The 14,597-nt window shown below is 36.4% G+C and overlaps 1 protein-coding gene across 10 annotated transcripts in view; it reads right to left on the minus strand.

The window, feature by feature from the left end:
* Positions 1–14,597, minus strand: part of RFTN2 (raftlin family member 2) — a 136,068-nt gene that overhangs the window by 97,570 nt on the left and 23,901 nt on the right. For 4 of the 10 annotated variants that reach the window (XM_042994995.1, XM_042994996.1, XM_042994994.1 and 1 more), the window contains 2 exons: positions 8,624–8,736; positions 7,154–7,358 (listed from right to left, as the gene is read on the minus strand). In XM_042994995.1, the coding sequence (XP_042850929.1) occupies positions 7,154–7,292 (139 nt within the window). In that variant the 5' untranslated portion in view covers positions 7,293–7,358; positions 8,624–8,736. The remainder of the gene's footprint in view (positions 1–7,153; positions 7,359–8,623; positions 8,737–14,597) is intronic. The other 6 variants (XM_042995001.1, XM_042995002.1, XM_042995000.1 and 3 more) reach the window with 3 other exon arrangements.

The following is a 14,597-nucleotide window of genomic DNA, read 5'->3' on the forward strand; positions in this document are numbered from 1 at the left end:
AGACATCCAGATGGCTAACAGACACATGAAAAGATGCTCAACATCACTCATCATCAGGGAAGTACAAATCAAACATGATGAGATACCACCTCACACCTGTCAGAATGGCCAAAATTAACAACACAGGAAATGACAGATGTTGGTGAGAATGTGGAGAAAGGGGAGCCCTCTTATACTGTTGGTGGGAATGCAAACATGGAGGTTCCTCAAAAAGTTAAAAATAGAACAACCCTTCGATCCAGCAATTGAACTACTAGATACTTACTTGAAGGATATAAAATACTGATTTGAGGGGGCACATGCACCCCGATGTTTATAGCAGCATTATCAACAATAGCCAAATTATGGAAAGAGCTCAAATGTCCACCAATTGATGAACGGGTAAAAAAGATGTTGTGTGTATGGAATATTACTCAACTATAAAGAATGAAACCCTGCCATTTGCATTGACCTGGATGGAGCTAGAGTGCATTATGCTAAATGAAATAAGTTAGTCAGAGAAAGACAAATACCATATAATTTCACTCCTATGTGGAACTTTAGGAAAAAAAAAACAGATGAACATATGGGGGAAAAAAGAGGAGGGCAAAAAAAGAGACTCTTAACTATAGAGAATAAACTGATGGCTACCAGAGGGGAGGTGGGTGGGGGATGGGTCAAATAAGTGATGGGTATTAAAAAGGGCACTTTTTTTAATTAAATTTTTTTTAATGTTTATTTATTTTTGAGAGAGAGAGAGAGAGAGAGAGAGAGAGAGAGAGAGAGAGAGGAGAGCAGAGAGAGAGGGAGATACAGAATACAAAGCAGGCTCCAGGCTCTGAGCTGTCAGCACAGAGCCCAATGTGGGGCTCGAACTCACAAACCGTGAGATCATGACCTGAGTTGATGTTGGACGCTTAACCCACTGAGCCACCCAGGCGCCCCCCTTTAAAAAAATTTTTTTTAATGTTTACTTATTTTTGAGAGAGAGAGAAAAAGGGCACTTGTTATGATTAGCTCTAGGTGTTATATGTAAGTGATGAATCACTAAATTTGATTCCTGAAACCAGCATTACACTATATCTTAACTAACTAGAATTTAAATAAAAACTTAAAAAAATATATAAATAACACTTTTATGAACATTGTTATATGTGCCTCATGGTACACATGTGCACACATTTATATTAGGTATATCTTTAGCTAACTAGATAATGCCAAAGCATTTGTTTTTCCAAATGGTTGTACCAATTTACTAAAACATGATATTAGCAGTCTTTTAAAATTTACGCCATTTTGGACGTTTTGAAGTAGCGTCTCAATGTGGTTTTTGTTTGCTTGTTTATTTTTGGAGAAACAGAGCACAAGCGGGGGAGGGGCAGAGAGAGAGGGAGACACAAAATCTGAAGCAGGATCCAGGTTCTGAGCTATCAGACACACAGAGCCCAATGCGGGGCTTGAACCCACCAACTGTGAGATCATGACCTGAGCTGAAGTCAGACGCCTAACCAACTGAGCCACCCAGGCACACCTCACTGTGGTTTTAACATGCATTTTCCTGGTTACTGATAAGGTTGAGCACATCATCATACGTCTATTTGATATGGTCATTGGATTAACTAGTTTGTGAATTGCATGTCCAAATTCCTTGTGCATTTTCCTGTTGAGTTGTTTGGTTTTTCCTTATCAATTTGCAGTTGTATTTTCTATATTCTGGATACAAACCTTTGTCTAAGTCCCACTCATTCTTTTCATCTCAGATGAGTTGACCCTTCTTTTAAGGAATCTTCCTGGATCCCATCAATCAGGTAGAGGTGTTCTTCTTTTTCTCCTATAACCCTCATAACTCATAACTCATAACTTCTAACATAGCCTGTATCATAGTGTATAGCGTACATACACATTATAACTAAATGTTTATTTATCAGTGTCCCTCAGTAGGATGCTCACTAGAGTGCAGGTTCATAACAGCAGGGACTAGGCTTTATTTATCTTTATATCCTAGCTCTTAGCTCAGTAGATACTCAATAAATATTAGCTCAATTAATGAGTAAGTGTCCAGCCAGATATAAGAAGTATATGTAGGATAGAAAACATAACTTAGATTGTCAATATCAATGTATATGTATTTTCTTTCAACATCAATATTTAGGTTGATCAACTCTGCTATTATCAGAGATTCTCTTCTTTTTCAGTCTAGAATGGGATATTTTTCTCCCCCAGTGGTATTTGTGAGGTTTTATTATTATTCTAGACCAAAATATCTCACCATTTCAAACATAATAGAACTCGTTGTATAGGTTTATTCACCTGGTAGGAATTTGGGCTAGGCACTACAACAGGGATTATGTTGATGCCTGATTAAATTTAGTCGCTTTTATTGTAAGTTCCTTTAATGTAGCACTTTACCTTTGAAAATCTTTTGACTGTTTGGGAAATGCTCAGGAATTTATTAGATTCAGACAGATACAGAAAATTTAGTGGGACCGACTCTTCCTTTCTCTCTTCCTTCCTTCCTCCTTCCTTCCCTCATTTCTTTAAAAAAAATTTTTTTTTAAATGTTTATTTATTTTTGAGACAGAGAGAGACAGAGCATGAACGGGGCAGGGTCAGAGAGAGAGGGAGACACAGAATCCGAAGCAGGCTCCAGGTTGTCAGCACAGAGCCCGACATGGGGCTCGAACCCACAAACTGTGAGATCATGACCTGAGCTGAAGTTGAAAGCTCAACCAACTGAACCACCCAGGCGACCCTTCCTTCCCTCATTTCTGATCCTTTATTCAGTTCTGGTTGATTCTCTAATGCTCTACAGTGCTGCATCTTCATTCTTCTTACAAGTTCTTTACCACTTGAAATTACTGACCCCTTCTTGCTTTTTGAAACCCTCCCTTTCCTGTGTTCTCTGGTGTATGTAGTCCTGACTGTCTTCATTCTCAGTCATTTTTACTGAAATTGTCTTCAATATGGCTAAATATGCCTGACAACTCAGCCCAAGATGCTTATACTCTGCTCACGTTCATGATCTTTAAGACTTTAACTATTTCAGTTCCTCCTGGAAATCATCATCTCCAGCTATGTATCTGTAAGAATCTCTACCAGGATGTCCACTGCCCCCTCAAATGGAACATGCCTGTGATGGAACTGCTGTTTTACACACTGACTCTCTTTGGGCTGCCCCTTCCATGGTAAGAGGCATCATTATTTCCACAGTTACTCAGGCTCAGTTACACAGTTACTCAGAAGTGGGAAGGCATCTTGGATTCCTCATTCTTTCTGTTCCTTCAAAACCAGCCAACACACACTAGTAAGTTCCTCTTTCATAATGTCTGTTATATTTGCCCCTTGCATTCTATCCTATTGCTGCCCCCCAATATGCAGGTCCTCATGGTCCACTGGTAGCCTTGACCACTACAAGCAGCCTTCTAAATAAATATCCTCACTCTCATCTCTCTTCACTGCAATCTCACATTAATCTTCTAAAAAAACCTTCTCTGTACCTATCAAAACTAAAGGTTTTTAGTCGTTCAAAAACCTTTACAGCTGCTTAATTCCCATAGAATCAAGGAGTCATTCCTTAGCCAGGTCAGAGCATTTCATACTCCATTTATTTCCAACCTTATTCTCTCCTTTTCTCCAACAAAACCTCCCTTAGCTCACTGCTCTAGTCAACAGCTTTTGAGTATGCTTCAACCTCTTAATCGTTTTCTGATAATCTAAGCCCTACTTTTCTTCAGAGTCAGTTAAAGTCCTAATTCCAGTTCTAACTGATCCTACTCAAAATTGATTTTACCTCTTGTATCTTGTATGATAATTTTTCATTCATTAATTCAACAAAGCTTATTGGCCATTGTTCATGGACCAAACACTGTACTAGATAGGGGGATACAAAGGTGGGTAAGAAATAGTTCCTGACCCTGAGGAGTTTAGGGTCTTGTCTAGTTTGACCATTTAGAACATAAAATACTTGAGGGCAGAAACTGTTTTATTCCTCTTTGTATTCCTAGTACTTATCAGTATCTTTTACAAAATCCATATGTCATATGTATTTATTGCTGTCAACAGTAGTGGTAAAAGACAATGAGAGTTTCTTGTTTTAATAATAAGGAAGCAAGTTAGGGACCAGAAAAATTTTCCTTAATATATTTTACATAATTTTACTAGAAATTCAAAGCTACCATCTGTCCTTCTTTCTACTGGGTTTTAGTAAAACTCCTTTAATCATAAAGCTCTATGTGCTTTAAAAATCCTTAAGGCTATTATTATTCAGATTCTTTTCTGGGATTTAAGGATGAAACTAACACTTTTGGATAATTTGCAGAGTTAATTTAACTATTCTATTCTATTAAGAAATTCTGTAACATAGTCGTATACACACTCACTCTCATAAATACACATTCACAGAAAACAAAAATTGTACCAAAATCTCACTAGTGCAGTTGGTAGACCTGGCACAAAGCCAGGAGGGATAATAATAGTTAACTTTTATTAAATGGATTATCTTGTATTATCCTCCTTAATCCTCAAAACAACTCCATTATGTAAGTACCATCAGAATCCTTATTTTTCAGATGGGGAAACCAAGATACAGCAACATTTATAAACCTGACATAGTGAGTGAAAGAGCCTAGATTCAGAATCCAGGAATTCTGACTCCAGAGTCTTATGTTCTTCATGACTATGCTATTATTTCTCCCATAGAGATGTAAATAATGGCTCAAAGTCCCCCTGCACCGCCAGCCTCCCCCCCCCCCCCCCAAAGTGTAGGGAAGCAAAGAGAGAAAGAAAGGAAGGGAGGAAGGAAGAAAGAAAGAAAGAAAGAAAGAAAGAAAGAAAAAAAGAAAGAAAGAGAAAAAGAAAGAGAATAAATAAATAAAAGAATGAAAATAAGTAAGTTGTTCAGGATCATTAGCCATCCTAACACAGGGCACTGGAAATTTCAAAGGGTCTCCTTTTGCCCACTGAGACTTTCTCTCTGTCTCATGTCCTCTATTTGGAAAAAATGGAGGAAAACAAGGTAAGAGACAGGCTCATCATGAGCACACACAGCTGTCACCAGACCATTTTATTTCCTGAACGGTTGCTCACAGTGGCTTCTGAGAAATAGGAGGTGTCACTATTCAGTACTTACAGCAATCCCAGGACAGAACTGCCAGTGTTAAATAGAAGACTGGCATGTTTTAACTACCACCACCCCCCCACCCCCACCCCGACTCACTCCTCTATACACTGGAGTGGCAGGTGGACGTCAGAAACAACAGAATAAAGAAAGGTGGTTTGTGCACTTGGGGTGATACAGAGTCTTGGCTTCTGACGCAAAGGCAAAGACAAAAACAAAACAAAACACAACAAAAAATGTGGAAGAATTGGACAGAAAGGGGCACCAGGAGACTAGGCGCCTCATCCAAATAGGAACCAGATGCAACTTTAAAATATGTGCCTGCTTTCTGTGCTAGCATTTGTAATCTGTGCCCATACTTACACTTCATAGTGTAACACTATTACCTCCTCCAAACACCTAGAGTAGAGGTAGTAATTATACTACTTTCATGGAGAGAAGTGCTTCTGATAACAAAACCAAAATCACTTCTGACGAAAGCTGTAGATGTTTCTGATTCAAGCATGACTGCATGTATGCATATTTGTTTGAGACTGCTAACATTGTGAAAAGGAAATAAATCAGAAAAAAAATTTCCAGTTACTTTAAGCCTTATGATCCCATGGTGGATTGTGCAGCAAATCTTAAAGTGCAGATCAAAATGGCTGTGGCCTAAAGTTTATGAGTAGACAAGGTTTTTAGGTTAAGGAGAGTGTGTGTTTGCATCCTATGGATTGACAGAAACTAGTCCTAAAAATAATTGACAAGAACAATCAATGCAGAAAACACAGCACCACATCAGAAATATTTTCTCAAATGATGGTTTTTGAAAAAGTATAGAAAAAAATTCACATGATTGGTTAGTTCTCTGATTACCACTATTATCTTAATCCACTTTTAGCTTTCATAATTAAAAAGAAAATTAAGAATATTGACATTTTCACCTTTGGTAGCCTTAGCCTTAGATAAAAATAGAAATGTGAATATATTGAAAGTATATGTTAGGATTTTGTGTACGTCCCTGGAAGGGAGTTTGCTTGCTGGCTAGCTCAATTTTTGACAAAGAAAAATGGGCTGCTCTTGCTTCTCGCACAAAGATGCACTGTTCACAGAGGAAACCAAAAAATGGGGAATTTGTGTTTAAGTTGAAAAGAATTTAATACCCAACATGATCATATATTTAGTATAAACTTTCTATTCACTGATAAAACGTGTGGCTTATTAGAATTAAAAGTGTAACTTTGTAATAAGAACTTAAAATACTGATATGTGGAAAGTCTAACAGCAAGCAAGACATTCGAAATTTCATTTTCAGTACCCCATAGTTAAAGATATTGCTCTGGTTTTTAAAAACTCAGTTTTATCCATGCAGTTGTACACCCTGAAGTTCCAAAAGAAGTGAGGCAAAGTATTTGTGAGTTTGAGCTGCCTCTGTTCTTTCCACAGGGCTGCCATCTGGGCTTGTTTATTTGTGTTTCCAACTTTCTGGAACAGGGAGTTTCTCTGTTAGGGACAGGGCACCAAGCAAAGGAAATGTCTTACAGAAAGACTATCTTTTTTTTTTTTTTTTTCTTTTTTACTGTATTTTCAAACTTCAAGTTTAGCTTGGTTAAAAATATCAAATGACTATTACAATCACAAAATTTTACATAGTTGGCAACCTCAGAATTATCTTAGCAAATACTCTTCTTCCACACCATACAAATCATATTCCCTACAAGCTACCTTCTTGTGACTTTAAGATCTTTTTCAAGACCCAACTGTCATTAAGGCTATAGCTATTAGGTTGAGAAATGAAACATTTTTATCTATCCTTCTACAAATAAGCATTTGATTTAAAAATGAAAAATAATTCCAAGCGGTTTTTCTAATTTTATAAAGTATATATGAGCCATATTATAAAATAATGAAGCAAACGAAACAAAAACCTTTCAAAATATTATTAAGAAACAAAGCATTATTGTTAGATTTACACAATCTGTGAAGAATAGTTTAAAAATTCACAAGCAACACTTAAAAAAACTGGTGCCTTCTCTTTGAGAGATTTCATTTAACAAATAAAATAGAAGCAAAAATTACCTTGTAAAGTGAAATCCAGCAATACATATTCGTAAGCAAATTCTGTCTTTGTTTCCACTTGCGGTCTCTTCAGGGTAGAAAATATTTTTCCAGGGCTGCTATCATCAGGGTCTTCTAGCTTTCTAAGTCCGCACCCCATGGCAAAATCTGTAAGGAATTAAATTGCAGGATAGGGGAGGGAGAGCAGCAAATTCTGTTGTTTAAGCTGCAAAAAGAAAGTTACAGACTTAACTGCTTTGATTTTTTCAGCTAAACCATAGATAGTCAAAAAGAAAACATTTGAGTCCAAAGAAAGGAGCTGAAGACATTTTCTATCCATTTTTCTGTAAAGTCGTTGAACCCATGATGATTAAGCCACAGCTCTGGGAGGCTGGGCTTGATCTTAGGAGAAACATGCAAGCTGCTACAACTTAGCGGAGAATTTCCATGCCACGTCAATTTACAGCCAGCCCCCTACCAGAGTTCTGTCGCTCAGGGCACCAACAGTGCTTTGTCTGTCCCAGTTGGCTGGATGATAAAGGAGGTGTCCAAAAACGGAAATAAAAAGGCAAAAGTGCAACTCGGATGGAATTATCTACAAGTAGAGGATATATTCAGGCATAGTGGCATGCAATTCTTTTTCTGTTTTCTTTTTTCCCTCATTGCTGTGCCCACCCCCTCCTTCCTCTCTGCTACTACCAGAAAAGCAAAAGGAGGGAGGAAGGGAGGGAGGAAGGAAAGAATGAGAGAGAGAGAGAAGGAATGAAAAAAAAAAAAAAGGATTCTCAACATGGTTGGAAACAAAAATCATTTCCAGAAAGGAAGTCAGCTTTAGGAGGAAACTGTTTCTGGAGTCTAAAAGGAGAAAAGTAAAGCTTTTTTTTTTTTTTTTTTTTTTTTTTTAAACAAACACTTGAGTCTTTAGGTAGCACTGTGGATTTCTTTCCACAGGAAGACTCTTTCCATATACTAATCATATACTAATTAAAACTGCTAAATATAAAAAAAATTAAGATATTTTAGGGGCACCTGGGTGGTTCAGTGGGTTGAGTGTCCCACTTTGGCTCAGGTCATGATCTCTCCTTCTGTGGGTTCAAGCCCCATGTTGGGCTCTGTGCTGACAGCTCAGAGCCTGGATCCTGCTTTGGATTCTATATCTCCCTCTCTCTCTCTCTCTCTCTCTCTCTTAAAAATAAACATTAAAAAAAAAAAGATATTTTAATGATAAGATTTTATTTCTCTTATGTGGATAGCATCCTTAAAGTTTAAAGTACTCCACTATTAGCAGGCTTCTGAGAGGAACTGTTAACACTTTTACAGGTCCCAAAGTATCCTTAATTAAAAAAAAAAAAGCAACAAAACTGACAACTTGATTATTCAGTCTTATAAATTGCCATTTACCTGAAGTCAGGAACAATTTATAATGGACCAATTGTAATGAGTGTTCACTGCACATTACCATGTACAGCTCAGGTAGTATGGTGCACTCACCAAAGCTGTGAGCCCTGGAATCAGACTGCTTGGCTTCAAATCCTGCTTCTAATGCCTACTACAGACGTGATCTTGGCAAGTTACTTGATCTCTTCAAGTTTCAATTTCCTCCCCTAACAAAATGCAGTTAATAATAGTACTTACTTCATAGGCTTGTTATGAAGGTTGAGTGGAATAATCTTATTTCATATCTTAACACTATGCTTGGCTAATAGCACAAAATAAATTTGTTAATGTGCTTCCATTATAAAACAGTGTTGAAAATAGTAATAGCAAGGAAGTGTTTCTGCCACAACTCTCATTATTTACAGAATAAACCTGATCACATATCAGACTCTAGAGAACACAAGCCTGTAGAGGTTTTTTCAATCACATTGAAGAGTGCATATCAAGACTCTCAAAGGGGGGGAATGGATGAGTTTGTAGATCACTATGACCTCTTGTCTCTTCAGTCTGCCTACTTGTCTTTCAATAGTCACTTCTCAGAAGTGATTTTAACAGAGGAAAATTCTACCATTCTTCATTCTCATGGATGAGCATGGTTGGTGGTAGGCAATTTCAATTTGGCTAAGAAGACAGCAGACTCTCACCCAGTTTGACTCATTTCACTAGTCACAGTGCTTTCATGCCTGTCATTTCTCATGTCCTCTTTTGTATGGTGGGCTGTGAGCTACTGGGTGGCAGAAATGGAATATATGAAGTTCACTAGTCCCTGGTGCAGTACCCAGAAGATGGCTTATTAAGTACTCATTATATTTACTAAATGCCTGCTATATTCCAGGAGCTGGCTAGGTACACAAGATGACTATACATGGCTTCTCCTAAAGAAACTTATGGTTTAATGGAGAAGACAGACTTATAAACAGATAATTTCAATATGATTTGGTAGCTGATGAGATAGAAGTATGCATATGATGCTACAGAAACCCAAGAAGGGGACTCTAACTCAGCTTGGAGGATGGTATCTGACCTGTCTTGAAGGATGAATATGCATAAGATAGATAAAGGTGGGGAGCATGTGCCAGGGAAAGGGAAAAGCTTGAGCAATGTCACAAAATCATGAAATAGCATGGCATGAACTTTAAAGAACATGAAGCAGTTGCAAATTACTAGAACATAAAATTTGAAAGACAACTAAGCTGTAAGAGAGGCAAGAGCTAAGTTGTAATGGATCTTATGTCCCATACAAAGGGAATTTGGACTTTATTTTGTAGGCAACAAAGGAGAATTAAATAATCAAGTAGAAAATCAAAGGAGTAGTTTGAAACAGGCAACTAACATCACTTTGTATTTCTAATGGATCACTATGGCTGTTTTGAGGAAAATGGTTTTAATGGGAGCAAGAATGGAGGGAGACCCAGTCAGGAGAGTATTGCAGTAGTCCAGTTGAGTGCTGACAACTTAGATGAATGAATATGGGACATCATTATGTCCTTAAATACTTTTTAAAATCTTTTAGTAAAAAAACCCTATAGTTCCTTTAGTTCATTATTTGAGCCATCACTATTTTTTTTCTCCAAAAGTTGAACAAAATAAAATTTTATTTGACACATCATTATCACCTAGAGTTCATAGTGTACATCATGGCTCACTACTGGTATTGTACATTCTATGGGTTTTGACAAATGTATGACATGGACCCACCATTACAGTATCATACAGAATAGTTTCACTGTCCTGAAAATCTGTGCTCCTCCTATTCATCCCATCCTTACTTCTTATTTAACTCTGATGCATCTGGCAATTGTAATATAAAGGGTAAAATATGGATCAAAGTCAGTTTTTCCCACACTGACATTCAACTGTCACAACTACATTTGTTTTCCTAGATAATTTTTTTTTTTTTTTTTTTTTTTTTTACCAATCATGTTTCCCCAGGCTTGTCATACATATATTGAGTACCTATAGTAATTAGGATAAATATTTGGAATAAATGTTTTCTATCATTGGTCATTTTTTTCTGTATGGAATTATATGTTTTCATTTCTGTATTGCAAATAGGGTTTCTCCAAGTGCAGACTCTTATGTGGCTGTATATGATGAAGATATATTATCAATTCTTGTCTATGTTCTAGAATGGGCTCACTTAGTCCTTGAATTAATGAGTGAACCTTATAAAAATATTCTCCATAACTGATAGCAAATTATTTTCATAGTTACTATGCAAGTTTAGATCACCTAAGCTCACTAAAGTTTTAAAGCTTCTAAGAGATAATTACATATTATCCAGTCCATGCCTTACAAAATCTTTCCATAATAGTAACTTTTAAATCCAATTTCTTTTATGTGGCCCTGATCCAAAGAAGCAAATTCAAAAATAATTCAACAAGTTTTTATGGAGCACTGACTACATATTTAGGGCACATGTAGACACAAAGATAAAAATACCAATTTATGTCCTTAGACATCATAAGCTAGCAGGCTAGCATTGAGTTTTAACCTAATGCACTGCTAGTTTCATAATGTAGTCAAATTTCCTAAGTAATTAATGACTTATTGAAAGCACTACTTATTGAAAGAAGTATTTTTAAAAATATTTTTAAATGCTTATTTTTGAGAGAGAGAAAAAAGTAGGGGAGGGGCAGAGAAAGAGGGACAGAGAATCCCAAGGAGAATCCATGCTGTTAGCACAGGGCCTGATGTGGGGCTCGAACTCACAAACTGCGAGATTGTGACCTCAGCTGAGATCGAGAGTCAGATGCCTAACTGACTGAGCCAACCAGGCACCCTAAAAAAAGTCTTTCTTTAATTATTAGAAATGCCATACTCATCACATACTTAATCATTGTATAGACTAAGATTTTATTTTTACTTTTAATTTTTCTCAATAGTCTGGCTTCTTCATATTACATATTTAAAAATTTTTAATGCCTCTATAATCTTTCACTGTCCAGCAGTTCACAATATTATTATTCTTTACAAAAAATTGTTGACTACTCTTAACTGTTCATTCTTCTAGATTACAAGTTTTCAAACTATGTGTGGCAGAGCTCCCTGGTTCCGAAGAGGTGTCAGTTTTGGAAGAGAGGGGGCTTTGATCATGAGGGGAGGCCAGGCAGGCAGGGCTCTGGGTCCATCACACCACTCTTTCTTCAAACAGAATAGTGTAGATTTTGTCAGTTTCATATACCAGTAACAAACAAACCCCCATAATTTTCAGAAAAGGAAAACAGGTACATTATCAATTAACTATGTTGTTTCTAGGAATAAATCTACTGAATATAAGCCAGACTTGTATATGTAAAACTATGCAACTTTACTGAACAGCGTGAAAGGAGAGGCAAGTAAATGGAGAGATAAACATACACATTTTTAGGAACACTTAATATTGTAATTATCTCTCTAGCTATTCCTTGACACCTGTCATTGAGCTGTAGATTTAATGCAATGGTGACCTTATCCCTAACAGATTTTTCGCATGGAATCCCTCAGGTCAATTTAATTTGATTTGATTTTTTAAAGTTTATTTATTTATTTTGAGGGGGGGGGTGGGCAGAGAGAGAGGGAGAGAGAGAATCCCAAGCAGGCTCTGCACTGTCAGCATACAGCCTTATGTGGGGCTCAATTTCACAATTTGTAAGACTCTTCACCTGAGCTAAAATCAAGACTCAGACACTTAACTGACTGAGCCACCCAGGCATCCTCAAGTTGATTTTAATATATATGTGGAAGACAAAAAGACCAAGAATGTCTAAGATACTTCTGAAGGAGAATAAGGAGATATAAAAACTATATATTAAGACTTATTATAAAGCTATAGTAATTAAATCTGTTTTTTAGCAAGGTATAGACAAATTAACCAATACAACAGAATAAAAAGCCCAGAAACAGAAACCTGCATATGTGGAAATTTAATATATGAGGGAGGTGGCATGGCAGATCAGTGGAGAAAGTGGAGCTGGGACATTTGATTATCTATATGGGGATGAAATTGGATCCCTACCTCAATTTTACATGAAGAATTTGAACATCAAAAGAAAACTTTACATTTTTATATGAAAATATGGATAAATATTTATTCTGATGCAAGAGTACTAAAAACTATTTTTAAAGCAAAAAGATAATCAGAAAATAATCATCATTAATCATAAAATAACAATCATGGGGTGCCTGGGTGGCTCAGTTGGTTGAGTGTCCGACTTCGACTCATGTTGTGATCTCGCAGCTTGTGAGTTAGAACCCTGTGTCGGCTCTGTGCTGGCAGCTTGGAGCCTGGAGCCTGTTTTGGATTCTGTGTCTCCCTCTCTCTGCCTCTTCCCCAGATCATACTCTGTCTCTCTGTCTCTCTCTCTCAAAAATAAATAAACATTAAAAAAATTTTTAAATAAAATAACAATCATAAGATAAATTTTCATAAATCCTACTATATTAAAATTAAGAATTTCTATTAAGTGTAATGTGAAAGGACAAGATACAATTTGGTAAATGATATTTGTCAAATATCAACCAATAAAGGAACAGCATCAAGAATATATAAAAACCTGAAAATAAAGAAAAAAAAAGCCAATAGACAAACAGACACAAAATATAAATAGGCACTTCACAGGCAAGGAAACATAAATGGTTAATAAACACACACAGAGATGCTTAACTTCACCTTCTATTTGGGAAATTGCAAATTAAGACCACAGTGAGATTATATTGTATTGTGGTAAAATACACATAAAATTGATCATTTTAACCATTTTAAAGTGTACAATTCAGTGGCATTAAGTACATTCACAATACTGTATGATAATCATCACTATCTAGCTCCAGATTTCTCTCATCACTCCATGAGGGAAACCCATATCCTTTAAGCATTCGCTCTCCATTGCGATTTTCCCCCAGCTCCTGGCAACCACTCATCTCCTTTCTATCTCTATGCATTTATCTATTCTGGATATTTCATGTAAGTGGAACCTACAATATGTGGTCTTTGGTGTCTGGATTATTTCATTTACCATAATGTTTTAAAGGTTTACTTATGTGATAGCATGTTATCAGTACTTCATTCCTTTTATGGCTGAATAATATTCCATTGTATGGATATGCCACATTTGTTTATCCATTCATCAGATGATAGGCATTTGGGGTGTTTCTATCTTTTGGCTATTGGGGATAATGTTTCTATGAACATTAGTGAGATAATGTTTTATACTTATTTAACTGGCAAAAAATTAAGAAGTAGCTAATATTAAGTATTGGAGAGACCTCTTTAATTGTATGTTGCTGATGGGGGTGTAATTTGCTTAACCATGTTGGAAAACAACTTGACATTATCTTGTGAAATTGAACTTTCACATACTGTATGATCCAGAAATATTACTCCTAGATACATACCTAGAGAAAGTTTAGCATGTAAGTACTAGAAGATTTATACAAGAAAGTTAACAGTAGTACTATTCTTAAGAGCAAACAACTTGAACCACTCAGATGTGCATCAATAGGCATTTCTTTTAAGGAGTCTGCTATAAAGGGAAGGAAAGTAATGGAGGAGTAGTGGGGGTTGAGAGTTTTTTTTCCTGATTAAAACAGGAGAAAAATTACATATTGCATATGCTAAAGAATTAATGCCATGGAAAAGGGGTGTGGGGTGGAGAACTACTGGAAAACTTGGTTTCTCAGACATTTAATCTGAATTTACCTCCTAGTTCTGGAGGGTGCTGTATATACCCTCCAGTTTTAGGTTTTACCTATTCACTTTCTCTTCGTAAACTGCTAGATCAAATAGAGCATATCAACTAAGTACTCAAAGAATTATCTGTTGTTCCTATTGTAACATCTATAGAGAATTTGATTGATCCACTTTCCATATCACCACATAAATAAGATCCAACTCACCAAACGCTCCCATTCATAAATTATTCTCCATTCAAAATGAAGTAACTAGAGTTATAGAAAGAAACATGGATGAATCTTAGTAACAAAATGTTGAGTGAAAATGGCCAGTGGAAGAAGACCACATGTAGTATGATATCCTTTTTTAGACTGT

Source organism: Panthera tigris, chromosome C1 (assembly GCF_018350195.1).
Source record: "Panthera tigris isolate Pti1 chromosome C1, P.tigris_Pti1_mat1.1, whole genome shotgun sequence".
In the NCBI taxonomy this organism is placed as follows: domain Eukaryota; kingdom Metazoa; phylum Chordata; class Mammalia; order Carnivora; family Felidae; genus Panthera; species Panthera tigris.